The following is an 18,862-nucleotide window of genomic DNA, read 5'->3' on the forward strand; positions in this document are numbered from 1 at the left end:
TCCGTCCTGGCCGGCTGCCCCGCGCGTCCTCTTCCGGTGGCGTAGTTGTCAGCGTGCGGCGCGGCGATGGCGGCGGGCGGTCCCGACCCGCGTAGTGGCGACGTAGAGGAGGACGCTTCACAGCTCGTCTTTCCCAAAGGTGGGCCCTGGGGCTGCCCGACTACCCCGCCGTTTGGCGTGGTCACCACAGGCCTGGTTCTACCCCACTCCAGGTCCCAGGCCCGGCAGGTCCAGGTCCTGCGAGGGCTCCAGTACCCGGCTCTGTGCCTGGAGAGAGGGTGCCTGGGTCCCTCGGCGCGTCTCCACACTGCCCTTGGGCAGCTCTGGCTACCTGTTGCAATAGTTTATTTTCTCGGATACACTGCGAAGTGCGGGAGAGACCTGTGGAGATAAACAAAGCCGACATTAGTTAAAGTGGTCAGGACAGATTTTAATCAGCAATGCGTTATTAGGGAACAGAATCTAGTGTGGATTGAACTCAACTTCTGTTTGTATAGAGGTGACTGGGCGTTTTAAAGGCAGAGTAAAGGAAGGGGGGTGCGGTAAGAGGGTGCTTAGTCGGGACTGGGAAATGAAAATTACGAAAAGTGGGAGGGGTGATTGGTCCATTTGAAATCCATTTGGGTTTTTAGGCTGGCGTTTGTGGAAGTTAGGTTCCTACTCTCTCACAGCCCGCCCTCTGTTGACTGAAACAGTTATTTTGACAGCTCTTAATTTTCACAGGCAAGCTCTTTGAAGGAGCCAGGGTCATCCTTGGGATGCAGCTGTGAATTTTTAGAAATCATGTCAGTGTTTTACTCAAGCCTTTGTGAGCCGAAGTTGAGGCATAGTTGGGAAGAGACTCAGGACGACTCTGGCTAGTTTGGTCAAGGAGAGAATCTTTGTCAGTGGTAGCATGTGAAGCACATTTGCTATCACGGAACTTCCTCTATGCAGTGTCATGTCCTTTGTAATTTAGAAACCAAAAATAAAGAGAAAGCTTAAGATTTTAAAATATGTCTTGTAGGTACTGAAAAACAAAGTAAATGGGGGAAACCTTAACAAAACCCTCCTGTTTAAAAAATTGTTGTATAATTTTTCACATTAAAAAGTGAAACTCTGCCCTGGCTGGTGTGGCTCAGTGAGAGCGCTAGCCTGCTTACCAAAAGGTCGCCTGTTCAATTCCCAGTCAGGGCACTTGCCTGAGTTGTGGGCCAGGTCCCCAGTAGGGGGCATTTGAGAAGCAACCCATAGATGTATCTCTCACACACTGATGTTTCTCTCCTTCTCTTTCTCCCTCCCTTCTCCTCTCTCTAAAAGTAAATAAATAAAATTATTTTTTTAAAAAAGTGAAACTCCACACCCTTTCTTCCAGAGGAACTACTATAAACAGGTTAGTACTTGTTCTTCCAAATAAATTTTGTGCTTATTCATAAATATACAAATACACTTTTTTCTTTGCAAAATGGGATTGTGCTATAGAAATCATACAGCTTTTAAAAATTTTGACGGTATATTGAATAGAACTGTCCTATTCTTTTAAAGGATTAGATAGTACTTAATGGTTGTACTGTAATGCTATTCATCTATTGACAGATTGCTTACAGTTTTTTATATAATAGACTCAAGTGCAATTATTTCCATAGGATATCTTCACAGAAGCTTTTTTTTTTTTTCCATAATGACAATATAAACTTGTTTCTTTTTAAAAGTGTAATAACCAAGAAGGAGATGGTTTTCTTAATTTCATGATAAACCAGTTTTTTGTATTTGGGTTTTGTCCAGGTACTTTTTATTTAATGTTTTTCCTAACACTCTGAAAATACTTGTTTGATAAAATCAGGTAGCATCTGGTACACATGAACATTTTATTGAATGGTTATTGAATGGATATATTTAGATCTTAGATCCTATCAATCTTTTATCATCAACTTCTCAGCTAATATAGGCATATAAAGTGTTACGTATTTTAGAATATATGTAGACATATAGAAAAACAGTAAGTATTTAAAATATAAGAAAAGCCTTTGCCTTAGGATGGAAAGTAAACAAATGTGTGAAATTAATTGTAGGACTAAAAGAATGGAGATGACTGAAAGCTACTAAGTATTTTTAGTGGTAGTTTTCACAAACATATTTGCCCACAAATAAAATTTGTCCTTTATCTATGTGATATAATTAACAGCAACTCGATTGAAGAAATTAGAAAGTAAGCCATTTTTTCTAGAAAGGATTATAATCCCAACCATTCCTTCCCTCAACTAAAGAAATCCCCCATTTTTGTACTCGAGAAAAATGTACAGTATAAGAAGACCATCTGAAATTGCCACCCTTATCATAAAACACTTAATGGTTGCAATGAAGGATCCTCAAGGAAATTCTCAGATGAGGTACTGGCCAAGGAATTATTTTCCTTCTTAGAGGAACAGGGATTAACGAATTGTGGCTATTGCTCTTAAAATATCTTCAGAAAGGGGTAATAACATGTAGATCCCCTGATCTTGTTCCTTTTGTTTTCCAAATAAATTATGTATAGTGTGTGAGTGTGAGAGATTTCACCAAAAAATGGTGTGTTGTGGTTAACTATGAGTAGGGGTTTTGGTCCTAACTTCCCATAGTTAGAGAAAAGTGTTTGTACTACCTCTTCTCTCCCCAGTTATTGATTTCAAATCCTGGAAATGCTTCTGTGGTAGGTCTCAGGCACCCCACTCCCCACTCTCCTAGGTCCTCCAAGTCACAATTTGACTGCCTTAACTTTTCATTAGTTGAAATGAGTAAGGGTACAGTTAACAATCAAACCTAAAAGAAAAACAAAAACAAACTAAGCAAACAACTAGAACAGGAACAGAATCACAGAAATGGAGATCATATGGAGGGTTATCAGTGGGGAAGTTGGAGGGGGAGAGAGGGGGAAAAAGTACAGAGAATAAGTAGCATAAGTGGTAGGTAGAAGATAGACAGGGGGAGTTAAGAATAGTATAGGAAATGCAGAAGCCAAAGAACTTATATATATGACCCATGAACATGAACTAAAGAGGGGGAATGTGGGTGGGAGGGGGTGCGCAGGACGGAGGGGAGTAAAGGGGGGGAATGGGACAATTGTAATAGCATAATCAATAAAACATACTTAAAAAAAGAAGAAAAAAGAAATGAGTAAGGGTGATGTACAAATAGTATTTGGGTATTGCCCTCAGTGAAGAGTAGAGACAGATGATTAGTCTCCTGGTGTCCTGAGTTCTGTCCATTGAATTTCACAGGTAAGTTTGTTTAGTGCAAAAAGGGAAGCATCTCTAACTTTGGGTGCTTTTCCAGAAGCCTTCAAAACATCAACAGCTATAACAAACTTGGAGGTGATTAGCTCTTACTCTTGTTTAGCCTTTTAATTTTCATTTTCTAAGGCTGCATTAATGCTGCAGCCTCAGAAGCTGAGACTAACACTGTTTAGCTGCTATCCCCCCCCACCTCCGCCATGTCACTTCTTACTGTCACTTCAGACACATTTGGGGTCATACTTCCTGATATTTAATGTGTTCTGTACTCATTGCTCTGAGCCAATTCCTCTCCAATTATGGAAAGGAGCCAAAGCTTTCTTTTTGTCTTTTAAACTTAGTGTTTAAAGATTGCCCATAGAGATTGCTTATATTGCTTACTGGTCAAGAGAATTATTTTAAATGAGTATCAAGGGCAAGAGGTTTGCATCATGGTAAATATTTGAGTTAGATTTAATTGACAGATTATCTTTGACTATGAAATCTAGAGGAAATGGGCATTTAGCTGAAAGCTCAATTCCTGTTATACAATAGGCGGTGACCTGGGTGAATAGATTTGTGCAGGTACAGAAATAGAATTTGGGGTACATTATTAATACGTGCTTCCAAACACTTGACCCTCCTTAATATAATACCTTATTTTGTTGTGTATAGTGTATACCCATGTTTTTGTGTGCATTATACACGGGGTTATTATACCCATGATATGTAGTCATTATACCCATGTATAAGGATATGATAATGCATATCCTTATTTTTCCCTCCAAAATTTGGGCAAAAAGTGTGCATTATATACAACAAAATACAGAAATTCTTAAACTGAGAGTTTATTCACAAATGGTGTATCTGATAAAGGGTGGATAGCTAAAATATATAGGGAACACATACAGCTCAGTAACAAAAAAGTTCCTATCAAAAAATGGGCAGACAGCACACGCTTTTGCAGTGCATGTACTTACAAAAATGGGGAGAAAGACATTTCTCCAAAGAAGACATACAGATGGACAACAAACATATGAAAAGATGCTTAGCATCACTAATAATCAGGGAAATGCAAATCAAAACCACAATGAGATACCACCCCTCTGTCAGAATGGCTATCATCAATAAATCAACAAATAACCAGTGTTAACAAGGATGTAGAAAAAAGGGAATCCTCATGTGCTGTTGGTGGGATTGCAAATTGGTGCGGCCACTCTGGAAAACAGTATGGAGATTCCTCAAAAAACTAAAAATAGCGCTGGCTGGTATGGCTCAGTGGACTGAGTGCTGACCTGCGAATCAAAGGGTGGCTGGTTTGATCCCCAGTCAGGGCACAGGCCTGGGTTGCGGGCCCCCAGTGGGGGGCACATGAGAGGCAACCACACATTGATGTTTCTCTCCCTCTCTTTCTCCCTTCCCCTCTGTCTAAAAATAAAATAAATAAGATCTTTAAAAAAAAAAACAACCCAAAACTAAAAATAGATCCAGCAATTCCAGTTCGGGTATTTACCCAAAGAAAGCAAAAACACTAATTTGAAAAAATATATGCACCCCTGTGTTCATTGTAGCTTTATTTACATTAGCCAAGCTATGGAAGCAGCCTAGATGTCCATCAATAGATAAATGGATAAGGAAGAAGTGATACATATATACAATGGAATATTAATCAGCCATAAAAATAATGAAATCTTGCCACTTGCAACATCGATAGACCTAGAAGGTATTATGCTAAGTGAAATAAGTTAGACAAATACTATATAGTTTCACTTAATTGTAGAATCTGAAACAACAAACAAGCAAACAAAACAAAAACCAGACTTACAGAAACAGAGACCAAAAGGACAGTTGCCACAAGGGAGGGAAGGATGGGTGAAACAGGGAAGAGGGAATATAGTCAACAATATTGTGGTAGGTTTGCACAGTGACAGATGGTTACTAGCATTAGTAAGGTGATCACACTGTAAGGTTTAAAAATGTCAAATCACTATATTGTACCCCTAAAACTAATATATAATACAATATTGCATACCAACTATACTAGAATTTTTTAAAAGTAAAAAAATTGAGAGCATAACATTAGTATTATGAAATAGAAAGATTATGAGCTTATGCAAGCTGGAGAGAAATAATGGTTGGTTATGCCCCATTTTGAAACCAGTAACTGGCCTAATTAGTCTAATGTGTCTTTTTTTAAAAGACTTTTATTTACGTATTTTTAGAGAGAGGGGAAGGGAGATAGAGAGGGAGAGACACACACGTTGGTTGCTTCTCATATGCGCCCTGACCAGGACTGAACCCACAACCTAGGCATGTGCCCTGAGCAGGGATTGAATCGCCAACCTTTTGCTTTGTAGGACAGTGCCCAACCATCTGAGCCACACAGGTCCGGACAATGATGTGTCATTTAACAGCACATCTAAGTTAGGTTCTTTGATATCAGAAACTCTAGCCCAAGTGAGCTTTTTAGTATGTCATGAACTCCACCGTTCCTTGTGGTATAAAGTTGTTGGATATGAAGTGTTTGGATTTCTGAAGGGACAGAGATTTGCTATTAGTCTCAAATGCAAAAATCAACATTTAGAAACTGACTTCTGAAAGAATATTTTCAGCTGACATTTGTGCTTCTCACAGAGTTTGAAACAGCTGAGACACTTCTAAATTCAGAAGTTCATATGCTTCTGGAGCATCGAAAGCAACAGAATGAGAGTGCAGAGGATGAACAGGAACTTTCTGAGGTCTTCATGAAAACGCTAAACTATACAGCTCGTTTCAGTCGTTTCAAAAACAGAGAGACCATTGCCAGTGTCCGTAGGTGAGTGCCAAAAGAAAAGTTTTGTTTTGGTTTGGTGTGGTTTTTTTAGAGATAACGGGAAGGGAGGGAGAAGGAGAGGGACAGAAACATCGATTAGTTGCCTCTCGCTCACACCCCAACCGCAGACCAAACCTGCAACTCAGGCATGTGCCCTGACAAGGAATCATCCGGGAATCTTTCTCTTTGTGGTACGATATCCAACCAACTGAACCACACCAGTCAGGGCAAGGAAGTTTTTTTATTAATGCAAACTATTGGACATCTGCAGGTAGAATGCTATTTCGTCACCCACCTCCTCCCCACCCTGTATAATCTGTAGGATTAATGAATGTAAAATAATTTCTTTGTCAAAAATTTCAAAATTGCTTGTAAGGCCAAATTCCTCTTTGGCCACCTCTCCTACCCCAAAGCCTAATCATCTCCCTGCAAAGTAAGGACTGTTAGCAGGTTGTTGCTGGCCCTTCAGGTCTTTTTTTCGTGCATTTTATACATATATATATATATATATATATATATATATATATATATATGTATAAAAATGAAAAACGCATATGGGATTTTTTTTTTTTAATGAAGTGGGTTTATTTATTATTCATCTGAAATGTCTTCGAGATTTTGTAAGTTAATAAATATAAATGAGGGACATTTTTTCTGGATCATCACTTTACCTTTCAAAATCAAAAAGTAGCCAGCTTTTAGCACTTTTTCCCAAGACAGTGCTTCTCATGGGGTTGGATGTGCCCTGGGAAACAGTGATGTGAGGGGCATATTGAAGGTCACAGGAAAAGTAGCACATATTCCTGAAGTATCAGTTTTATGGGATGGTAGTTGATTTAAAACATTTCTACATTAAAGCAGATACCAGCATATTGTGGACTAAAACAAAAAATATATATGAGTTCTTGAATTAAATGAGACTTAAAACCTTGCAGTTGCAGAAGGTCATTTGACCCTTTGCCCCCAGCTTGCCTAGAGGTACTTGTTTGCCCTATTATGGTGAAAACGTTTGAAAAGTACTGCCCTAAGGCAGAACAAATGGACAAAAGATGTATATCATAGATGGTCTTCAGAGAACTGTTTATAATAGCCAAAGGTAAAAAGACAACCTAAACACTCAACAGCTATTAAATACATTGTGGTAAATCCATCTGATGGATGATTATGCTGTCATTAAAACCTGTGTTAGAAAATGAAATTGAGAACCTCTGGCGAAGATGGAGACGTACTAGACTTGCTTCACCCCTTCCCCCAACCATAAGAAGGATAACAACCAATCTAAAAACAAAAAACAACCAGAACTGCCAGAAAATCGAACTGTGTGGAAGTCTGACAACCAAGGATTTAAACAGGAAATATTCACCCAGAAGGGTAGGAGGGGTGGAGAGGATGCAGTGTGACACTGCAAGGCAGTGGCAGGGTAGCAGTTGGGTGTGGTAGCCCAAGGATGGGACAGCCCCACATTAACATGCAGCAGATAAAAACTGGGAGGGACAACTGGGAAGCAAGTAATCCCAGCCCCAGGCCAGACCGAGCAGCCCTGGGCCCAGCAACAGGAGAATAAAGCCTCACAACCTGTAAACCTATGGGAGTTGGCGAGGCTGAAGCAACTGCCAGTCTCTCTGGAGAGTCTGTTTAAAGAGCCCACAGGGCCCTAGAACATCTGCAAACCCACTCACTCTGGGAATCAGCAGCAGAGCAGCAACTAGAAGGGCACCAGACACTTAACGGGAAGTGGAGGAAGTGACTGGGAATGGGGTGAGAACTAGTAAGCAGCATTGTTCCCTCTCAGCCCTCCCCCACATATAGCACCACAAAGCAGCAAAGTGGGCTGCCCCACCCTGGCGAATACCTAAAGCCTCTGCCCCTTAAAACATAACAGGTGCACCAATTATGGAAATCAAAGCAGCTCTGCCTAATGCACAGAAACACAAGGAAGCTGCCGAAATGAAGAGATAGGGAGATAAGGCCCAAATGAAGAAACAGATCAAAACAGAAAAAGAACTAAGCAAGTCAGAGATAAGCAGCCTACCAGATGCAGAGTTCGAGGCACTGGTGATCAGGATGCTCAGAGAAATAATTGAGTGCAGCCACAAAATAAAGGAAGAAGTGAAGGCTATACAAAGTGAAATAAAGGAAAATATACAGGGAACCAACAGTCAAGAGAATGAAGCCAAGATTCAAATCAACAACAGTTTGGAACAAATGGAAGAAATAAACATCCAACCAGAACAGAATGAAGAAATAAGAATTCAGAAAATTGAGGAGAGGCTTAGGGACCTCGGGGACAACTTTAAACGTTCCAACATCCTAACATAGGGGTGCTAGAAGGAGAAGAGGAAGAGCAAGAAATTGACAACTTATTTGAAATGATAATGAAAAAAAACTTCCCTGATTTTGGGGGTGGGGGGAATAGACATACAAGTCCAGGAAGCTCAGAGAGTCCCAAACAAGCTGAACCCAAAGAGGGCCCCACCAAGACACATAATTAAAATGCCAAAGGTTAAAGATGAAGAGAGACTCTTAAAAGCAGTAAGAGAAAAGGAGCGAGTTACCTACAAAGAGTTCCCATAAGACTGTCAGCTGATTTCTCAAAAGAAACCTTGCAGGCAAGAAGGGACTAGGAAGAATTATCCAAAGTGATGAAAAGCAAGGACCTACATCCAAGATTACTCTGTCTAGCAAAGCTATCATTTAAAATGGAAGGTCAGATAAAGTGCTTCCCAGACAAGGTAAAGCTAAAGGAGTCATCATCACTAAGCCCTTGTTGTAGGAAATGTTGAAGGGACTTATCTAAGAAAAAATCAAAACTGTGAACAGTGAAATGACAACAAACTCAAAACTACCAACAGAATCTTAAAAACAAACTGGGCAAGCAACTAGAACAGGAGCAGAGTCATAGAGATGAAAATCACTTGGAACTTTGTTAGCGGGTAGTGGGAGGGGAGAAAATGGGAGGAAAGGTACAGGGAATAAGAAGCATTGTTGGTGGGCCCTGGCTGGTGTGGCTCAATGGGTTGAGTGTTGGCCTGGGAACCAAAGGGCCACTGGTTCGATTCCCAGTCAAGGCACGTGCCTGGGTTGCAGGCCAAGTCCCCAGTAGGAGGCATGTAATAGGCAACCACACATTGATGTTTCGCTCCCTCCCCTCTCTCTAAAAATTGAAAACAAAAAAAGCATAGTTGGTGGGTACAGAGGGCGTTGGGAATAGTATGGGAAGTGGAAAAGCCAAAGAACTGATATGTATGACCCATGGACATGAACTATGGGGAGGGGAATTGCTGGAGGAAATAGAGGTCCTGGGAGGAGGGGGGCAAAAGTTGGGAAAAAATGAGACAACTGTAATAGCATAATGAATAAAATATTCTTAATAAAAATGAAATGAAACGGAAAGATGTTCAGGGGTGTGTGGAGGTGGAAGAGGTATAAGGGGGATAAATGGTAATGGAAAAAAAACTATTAAAAGAAAAAAGCAAGATGCTCACATATATTAACTGTGCAAAAAATGAAGGTGATAGAACTGTATATGAAGTATAGTCTATACTGACAAAGGCATATGTATTCAGGAAGAAAAGATTGGAAGGAACTGTGCGGGAAGCTTCCATACAAAACTACAAACTGTTGAGCCTAAGAGGTTACTTGAATGAATGAAGGTAGACTTACATATTCATCAATGAAAGGTCTTTATACTCTAAAAAATGTCATTTTGCCCCAAATTAATGTATGCATTTGCCATTCTAAATCCTTGAGGGAAATGGGAGGGGCACTGGATAAAATGATTTTAAATTTGTAAGAATTATCAAAAAAATTTTAAAAGAAAAATGAAGAGGGATTTGCCCTAAAAGATGTTAAAAGACATTAAAAAGTGTTGGTAATTAAAATAAAATAGTGACACTTTGGCATGAGAATACACAGATCATTGAAACAGAATAGAAAATTCAGAAACAGATTCAAATACAAATGTATTATGTTTTATATGAGTCTAATATATGGTAAAGATGGCACTATAAATTAGTGGAGAAATATTTTACAACAAACTCTGAATTCTATCTATCACCAAAACAAATTTCTAAGAAATTAAGGATTTAAATGTAAATTATGATGCATAAAAAGTGCTGTGTGATAATATGAGTGAATGTATGTATTATATTGGCTATGATTAGCAAGACTTTTTTTTCTTTTAAAAATGTTTTATTTATTTATATAGAAAGAGGAAGAGTGGGAGAAAGAGAGGGAGAAAAATATCGATGTGTGATAGAAGTATCAGTTGGTTGCCTGTCAGCCATGCCCCAACTGGGGACTGAACCGCAACCCAGGAATGTGCCCTGACTGGGAATCGAACCAGCAACCCTTTGGTTCACAGGCCAGGACTCAATCCACTGAGCCACACCAGCCAGAGCGACATTGTTCTTTTATACAGTTTGGCATTTAAAATAAGGTGTGGTTTACACATTTATTTGTACAAAGTAAAGTATGCCTTTGCTTATTTATTTATTTTTAAAATAAATTTTTAAAAATTCCTCCAAGTTAAATATCTAATAGATTGAGGCATCTGACATATGTGTTTGACATAAAATTGATAACAAAGGAAGCAAGGAAGAGTATTAGGAAGAGCAGATAGCAACAAAATAAGTTCCTGGGAGAAAGGTTGTGTAGTCCTTGAGGCTTTTTTTTGTGGTTTTTCAGGCGTTAAAGTAGCAGGTCTTCTCTGCCTAAATGCACTCTCTTCACTTTAATTGTCTCTGCCTGATTTTGTTGTAACTTCCTGTCTCCAGGAATAGGAACAGGAAGTGATTTGAAAGGGATTTTACAGCCACCCTAACCATAATAGAAAGATTGCAAGTGCTTTACTTTTTCTCTTGCTCCATTTTATCCCACTTTTCCTATTCATGATTCTTTGATTTTGTTTTGTTTTGTTTTAATTGTCTTCCTGATGATCAGCTTGTTGCTTCAGAAGAAGCTTCATAAGTTTGAGTTGGCCTGTTTGGCCAACCTTTGTCCAGAGACTGCTGAGGAATCCAAGGCTCTGATCCCAAGGTTAGTATGAGTTATGATAAGTTCTGTGTATTGGATATATTCCTACAAATAGAATTACTGTGTCTAAAAAGTGTGTGCATTTAAAATCTGGATAGATAAAACATTGAATGAGAGGACCTTTTTTAACAATGTGAGAATGATGATTTTGTAGCATAACAACTGTTACCAAAAATGTGGAATAGCTGAAACTCTCATACACTGATGGTGGGGATACAAATTAGTACAGTCAGTTTGGAGACCAAATTGGCTAATTGGCATCTAATAAAGTTAAAGGTGAATATACCCAATGACCCCAAAATTTCCTCCTGGATACATGCTCTAAGAGCCACTCTTTTCCTAAAGATTTTATTTATTTATTTTCAAAGAGTGGGGAGAAGCATCAGTTGGCTGCCTCTTGCATGCCCCCACTGGGGACCTGGCCTGCAACTCAGGCATGTGCCCTGACTGGGAATTGAACTGCCTACCTCTCGGTTTGCAGGCCGGCACTCAGTCCACTGTACCACACCAGCCAGGGTTCACACACTTTTTTTTAAGGATTTTATTTATTTTTAGAGTGAGGGGAAGGTAGGGAGAAAGGGAGGGGAACATCAATGTGAGAGAAACATTGATTAGTTGCTTCCCAGGGGCCACGCCCACTATCTAGGCATGTGCCCTGACTCGGAATTGAACAAGCGACCTTTCGGTTCATAGGCCAGTGCTCAGTCCAATGAGCCACACCAGCTAGGGCCCACTCATGTACTTTAAAAGGAGACGTATATTCCAGTGTCCACTGCTGCATTGTTAGTGATAGCAAAAACATGACAACAATCTGTCAGTCAACAAGAGACTGGACAGATAAATCATTATATGATCATATGGTATTTATTTTATATCAGTGAAAAAAATCAATGAACTAGAACAGCGTGGAATCATATCAGCAAAGGCTGGAGTGAATTTTCAGCAAAAAAAAATTGCAGAAAGATATAGTATGATGCCATTTCTTATAAAGGTTAAAAACATTCCTGCATATTGCTTATAGATATAGACTTTACGCATATATAGTAAGTATAAAAATATGTATAGGAATGATGAGTACCAAATTTAGGATAATGGTTACTTCTGGGGAAGGGAGGTGAAGGTGTTGGGATGGGGAGTATGCACAGTCATTGATTTGTTCCTGTTATGCTCATTAAATCCAAATCAAGTAGGGATTACTGTTAAGGTTAACTTATTTTCTATACCTTTTATATGTTTGAAATACTTCATGATGTTTTTAAAGGAAAGGCAAGAAATATAGTTGAAAGGTAAAAGTATCAGTGTTTAAGGGTTAATGGAGATGTGGGCAACTGGTGCTCAAATATTGGCATGCATTAAAGATAAGTGTGGGGAACATTGTCAGTTGCTAAGAGATGTGCTTCTTTTGGTTTTCTTCTTGTAGCCTGGAGGGGCGGTTTGAAGATGAGGAACTGCAGCAGATTCTTGATGATATCCAGACCAAGCGCAGTTTTCAATATTAATCTCCAAACATTACTACTTAGGGAACCACATCCCCAGCATGGCACCACTGTCCCCCAGGATCTGGGACCAACTTGCACAGAAATTCTATCACAGAAGACACTTGGGCTTTTGGATACAACCACCCAGCTTTGTCTTAATCTGGGTTGCTATTTTAGGCTTGACCGTTAAATCATAATGACCATGTAATCTTGGAGAGGACTTGCAGTGGCTGCTTGTGGCTTCCTGAGCTTTCCTCTGGAAAGGGCGGGGAGGGGTGATGAGCATATAAGCTATGGTTTTGGCCCCTGTGTTATTTTTTATTAATATTTTATGCTTTGATTTTAATGTGTTTTTAGTTTATGAAACTATACTAGAATGTATAAAACTGGTATGAGGAACAGTCTTATCTAAATGCAAAAGGAAGAATTAAACCAGACCTGTACATTGTCTGAAATTCTTGAAGATAGGATGGTAGTAGTATTAATGACCACGCCAGAGCCTTGGCATTATTGTGCTTAACACAGGAGACCGGGAGAAGCTCACTAGGGAAAACAGTCACAACTGAGGATAACTGTGCTAAGTAAGTATTGTGGGGCCAAAGCCTTGAGGTAGACAGATACTTTTCCTTTTTTTCTTACTGTTGCAGAATGTAGTTTTGGAGTACGTGATCCTAAAGTATTTACTTTATCATTCCCAAATTAAGATTTTTTTCCTTCATTAGCCAGACATGAAGGACTGAACACTTTGAAGTGCCCTTTTAGGTAGTATCCCATCCAAACCTCTGACTTGCTGTTTGGCAACAAGTGTTACCAGATGGGGGCAATTTGGAAGGAGAGAGCCTGCCCATTCCTCAGTCAGTACAGTGAAGTCACTCAATCTGATACAAGTTGGAGAAAACATTTTAATAGCTGAACATTCTAACTTTTATTTTTATGAAGGGAAATATACCTGTTTTTTTCACAATTTGGAATTCTTTTTCTTTTTTTAGCACTTGTTCTAAATGAATTCATGATCCAAGGAAAAGGTTGAGGAAAAACTTTGGCTCTAAAGGTCAAGATGGCTTTGTGTTAGTTGCTAAGGCAAAAATAAAATATTCCTATTTTTATAAACTCTTTCAATTTCTGAAATGACATGGTTTTGTTACCAGTATTCTTGTTAAATGTTTAAAGGAAATGACATTTATTCCTCAATTTAAGAAAAATTGAAGTAAATAATGTTTTCATCCTTGGGCAACTTCTTTACGACCCATCAGTGTTCTTGGTATTATCCACATACTATTAGATACTATTAATTTTTGCCTCCATAATTTTGAGAAGATTGAGAAAATATTAAAAGCCTATTGGTATCTGACATATATTATGTTCCAATAAATGTTAAGTATTATGCTGCATAGATGAACATATATACATAGGTGATAAATCAGCTTGCTTCATAGAAATTAGTATAAGACTTTGGTAGCATATCAACTGGTGATGGTATCAGTCTGTGAAAACAAACAAAATTCCTTATTCCTTAAGTCTGCAGAATTATCTTTTAACAAGGCAGTTACATGTGCAGGTAGGCACCAAGCAGGAGACCAGAAAGAACAGACATGGAAAGCAGACCTGTGTTACAGCCCAGGTGCTATCTGACAAGAGCGGTATAGTACCACCGTCTTCACTGCTGTGCCCTTGGTGTGCCAGGGGTCTGTGAGCTCTATGAGGGTGGGAAAAGATGGAAAGTGCCAGGAAAATAGGCACTAATTAATGGTAGTAAGATAATTAGAAGCAGATTTTTAAAAATAACTCATACTAGGAATTACTATAAAATCTACCTCATGCTATGTTCTAGATTCAAAACCTCGGGAACACATTCTACTGGGCATTGTTCTCTGCAGTCCTGGCCGGCTCTCGGTTTCATCATCAGGAGACCCTGCAGAATCTCTAATCATGTGTGAAACATTGTTAGGCCTACTGTACTATGTTTGCAAAAGCAGAATTAAGGGGCATATTGAAACAAAACAAAAAGATAGGCTGTCTAACTCTCACTTCACCAGAAAGCTACCAGAAGAACATTTTCTGAAAATTCTAGTCATTCTGGTTTTAATTGAAATTAATTAAACTTGAGACTCGAAAAATAGCATTACCGGAGGGACCTGAGCACAAGTCATTTGTTAAAATATTATTATTGACTTAAGCTTATGTATAAAACCATCAAAGCCTACATAAAGATTTGTGACTAATTAATGTATTATAGTCAAAAACAATCCAAATGCTCACAAACTGAATGGATAAATGTGGTATATATTTTTTCAAGTTTTTATTACAAAAAATTTTAAACATACAGAAAAGCTGGAAGACTAGCACATCGATCATCTATATGTTCATCAACTACATTTAACATAACAGTATTTGCTTTGTCTAATGTATTTTTGTTACAAAGCATTTGAAAGCACATGACACTTCACTGAAATAGTTAAAGGTGTTTTTCTGAAATGACTTACTTCTGTAAGCAGTATTGGACTTAGGAATATTGACAAGAATTTCCATATATTTAATATTTAGTTCATATTCAAATATCCCTTGGGGAGAGTTTGGGGCCAAAGTTCAGTTCCCATGTTGGTATAATTTAATATTATATAAAAGCAGTTACCACTAAGGATTTAAAATGACACTTGTGAAAAATATTGAAGAAATACATGTGGTCACTGCTCTCAAGTTGCTGTGAAGAGCTCTTACTGGACAAAATACCTGTATGCAACCCCATGATGAAAAAAGGGTCTAGATAGATTGTAGGCCCAAAGTAGATTTTGATCACCAGTGTGTCTGCATGTGGCACTTGGTCTCTTCATCATCGGTGGGAGGGCAGTTCGGAACTACATGGTCAGAATGGTGACAGTAAAGTTTGAGTAACATTCAGACTTGAGTTATGTGGTGCATTTTACCTACTAGTAAATGTTGAGGAGAAACACCTCCATTTTCAGAAGGATCGAGGGGGAGCTGCAAGGAGATCAAGAATGTACCTGAAATTATAAAATGAAAAAGAGTTGAGGTTGTGGAGAAACAGATCAGAAGATACCTGGGAATTTTGAAAGACAAGGCAAAGCTTTCCAACAGAACTTTCTGTAAGGGACAAATGTTCTGTATCTGTGCTACTCAATATGGTACCTGATAGCCACATGTAACTGTTGAGCACTTGAGGCTAGCGTGACAGGAACTGAGTTAAAAACTTTTTTTTTAATTAAAATTTTAAGTAGTTGCATGCATTTAGTGGCTATAGCACAGGTCTTTGCTCCCAAGACAAATGTCCTGAAGGCCATTGAAATCAGAGGGTTTGCCCTGGCTGGTGTAGCTCAGTGGATTGAGTGCGGGCTATGAACCAAAGGATAACTAGTGCGATTCCCAGTCAGGGCACATGCCTGGGTTGCAGGCCAGGTCCCCAGTGAGGGCCACAAGAAGGCAACCACATATTGATCTTTCCTTCCTTCTTTCCCCCTCCCTTCCCTTCTCTCTAAAAATAAATAAATAAAATCTTAAAAAAAAAAAAAAAAAAAGAGAGGGTTTTGGCAAGATTAACACTGTTCACAAGAGCAGCAGTGGTAACCGGTGACCATTAATCAAAATTTGGTCCCCAAATTTCTGAAGTCTAAAGTTGCATATCACTTTCTATACATCTCTGAATTCAGTTTTTCTAATAGAATTTGTTTTCTCAAATCTGTACCTTCTTTACTAATGCTCATAGATAAAATTTTGAAATTGTTTTAAGGAAACATCTGGAAATAGTGAAAAAAAATGAATGCCTCGTCTTTTGATGAGAACTTTCCCAATTAATTTTGCCTTTCAGTAGGCTGATAACTTGTATGTTGAATTTAAAAGACAAAAGCTCTACACCAAGATTTCAGGTTCCAGCCTTGTTGAGGGCACATACAAAAATCAACCCATGAATATATAAGTAAGTGAAACAACAAATCATTGTTTCTTTCTCTCTCCCACGCCTCCTTCCTTTCTAAAATCAATATATTTAAAACAAAAAACAGCCCTGGATGGCGTGACTCAGTGGATTGAGGGCCATACTGCGAACCAAAGGACTACTGGTTCAATTCCCAGTCAGGGCATAGGTTGCGGGGCCAGGTCCCCAATAGAGGGTGTGTGAAAAGAAACCACATATTGATGTTTCTCTCCCTCTCTTTCTCATTCCCTTCCCCTCTGTCTAAAAATAAATAAAATCTTAAAAAACAACAAGATTTATCACTGTAGGGGAAATGGAGTCAGTCAGGCTCCCTCACCCGGATATCCTGGGAACTGGGACTTAGCAGTGTTTCTTATAACTGCTTAAGGGCCCGCATGCGCAGAATCAAGGTCTTTTGTAAAAGCAGTGATAGTCTATGTTGGTGCCCTGCTGGGGGGGGGGGGTTGTTTGTTTTTTAAACATTTTTCTTATTGTTGTTCAAGTACAGTTTTCTGCCTTTCCCCCCCTCCCCAAGGTTTTATGTGCATTTATACGGGCGTTGGGACTTTCCGCAGTGTGACTCAAGGCTTGCTGCTCGCGTGGATCGCCCCACCCTGGAACAAAGGCTTGTCAGACATCCCGATGGCTCCACTCATTTTCTTCAGTCTGCCTGAATCCCGTGTGATCTTTCCCAGCCTTGAACAGCTGCAGGACAATCACCTTTGAAGGCTTCCAATATTTGTATTTTGTAATTCTTATAAACGTGGGCTGGACACAGGATACTTTCAGATTCAGGGGCTGATATCCTTTTAAATTCAGACCAATCTCCATCTCTTGAGCCATATTAACACCAACCTGTGGTGTTAATGCATGTCCTGAATGCATTCTCCTTGTTAATAGAGAACTTAACAGTTCTTCCCGTTCAAAGGTAATTGAAGTCGTGAGGTATTTGAAAAACAGTACTTTCTACACAGTCATGGGAGAAATAAAAAAGATGGCAAGACAGGATTATATAAAAATTAAAAACTAAAATCACTAAAAAGGCTATCAACAGACTGATTAAATTTATAGCAGAGAAGACAGGCAAAGAAAGGGTGAAAATATTTTAATAAAAAAACCTTTTAAATAAATGTTTAAATATTGACCCCAATTTTAAAAAGGTCAAAGGATATGGACATAAATTACATCCAGTTTCCAAATTAATGGGTAAATTTTGAACCTAGTTAGTTTTCAAAGATTTAAAATGAGGTGACATTTTTCTTAAAAAAAATACTAAATTTAATGAGCATATTGCCATTTGATGAGCAATTTCTTTGCATGAAGTGCTATTTTATACACATGAAGATACAGAAAGAAAACAGGATGCAAGCTTTCACAGCCTACAGCCTCAGTGGGAGAAATAAAAGAAAATGTACTTTCTGTTTACCACGCTTTTCTTTATTAATCCTTTTATTTTTCTAGTATTCCAGTGGAGTTGAGTGAATTATGTCCTTGCCTTTGTCTTCCTTGTACAGTCTTAGAATTTATACCTTCTACATATTTTTAGCACTTACCCTTAAAATTTAGCACTCACTTGTCTTAATATAGTCTTTACCCTCCTAAGTAATACAATAACCATAGCATATTTTAATTCTAATCAGATGTCAACCTCCAGCCCTCCACAAACCCTTCATGCTATTTTTGTCCAGGACTTAGTTTGACCCTGTTTTAAATTACTTCTAACATACACATATTAGTTGTTTTACGGTCAATGCATAGATTTACCCACATTTTTACAAATTTACTTGCTCAGTGGTGTTTTCTGCATCCTCCCTCGTGGGTTTAGTTTTGTTTCTCACAAAGACCCTCCTTTGGTAGGTCTTTGAATTAGATTGTGACAGTAAACATTCTCAGCCTTCCTTTGGTCAAATATGTCTTTCACCCAGAGTACTTTGAAGATACTATTATTCCATTGTTTTGTGATCTCTATTATTGCTGATAAGAAATCTAACAGTTTTAATGTGATTTTATGATTTTCTTTTTGTGTGTGTGTTTTATAATTTTACTACAAGGTGGCTAGGGATAGATTTGTTTTAATTTATTCTCTGGGAACTACTGTGCTGCTTTTGTATGTGGGTTTGTGTTTTTTATGATTTGGGACAGTTCTTAGTCATTTTCATTTTCCTGCATTTTCTTTTCCGTTGTCCCTCTTCTTTCCTTCTTCGCTTTTATTATATATTTGACTTCCTTATTTCTCTCTTTCTCAACATCTCTTTCATATTTTTCACTTTTTTATCTCTTGATATATTTTGAGTAATTTCCTAAAATCTATTCAATCACTGATTCTCCAGCTATGGCTAATATATCCAGAGTTTTTTTAATAGCTTTATTGAAATATAATTGA

General features: G+C 38.6%; 1 protein-coding gene across 5 annotated transcripts; it reads left to right on the forward strand.

Moving 5' to 3' along the window:
• On the forward strand, positions 1 to 18,632 carry POLR2D (RNA polymerase II subunit D). 5 transcript variants are annotated; one of them, XM_053918541.1, is made up of 5 exons: positions 40 to 139; positions 1,300 to 1,372; positions 5,862 to 6,042; positions 10,981 to 11,076; positions 17,015 to 18,632. In XM_053918541.1, exons 3-5 carry the CDS (start codon positions 5,903 to 5,905, stop codon positions 17,151 to 17,153), a joined length of 375 nt encoding a protein of 124 aa, XP_053774516.1. In that variant the 5' UTR covers positions 40 to 139; positions 1,300 to 1,372; positions 5,862 to 5,902; the 3' UTR covers positions 17,154 to 18,632. The 5 variants fall into 5 exon arrangements, with proteins under 5 accessions (XP_045058950.1, XP_024425442.1, XP_053774516.1 ...); XM_045203017.1 differs by having other exon boundaries at positions 48 to 139; positions 1,355 to 1,372; XM_045203016.1 differs by having other exon boundaries at positions 55 to 139; positions 1,330 to 1,372.
• The last annotated feature ends 230 nt before the right edge of the window (positions 18,633 to 18,862 follow it).

Source organism: Desmodus rotundus, chromosome 2 (assembly GCF_022682495.2).
Source record: "Desmodus rotundus isolate HL8 chromosome 2, HLdesRot8A.1, whole genome shotgun sequence".
In the NCBI taxonomy this organism is placed as follows: Eukaryota; Metazoa; Chordata; class Mammalia; order Chiroptera; family Phyllostomidae; genus Desmodus; species Desmodus rotundus.

What these genes read in the sequence shown, in the direction of transcription:
- POLR2D (XM_045203015.1), top strand. Translation starts at nt 67, where the DNA reads ATGGCGGCGGGCGGTCCCGACCCGCGTAGTGGCGACGTAGAGGAGGAC. An exon ending in ACCATTGCCAGTGTCCGTAG is followed by an intron (nt 6,043 to 10,980) that starts GTGAGTGCCAAA and finishes CCTGATGATCAG; the next exon opens with CTTGTTGCTTCAGAAGAAGC. An exon ending in TCCAAGGCTCTGATCCCAAG is followed by an intron (nt 11,077 to 17,014) that starts GTTAGTATGAGT and finishes CCCCTCCCCAAG; the next exon opens with GTTTTATGTGCATTTATACG.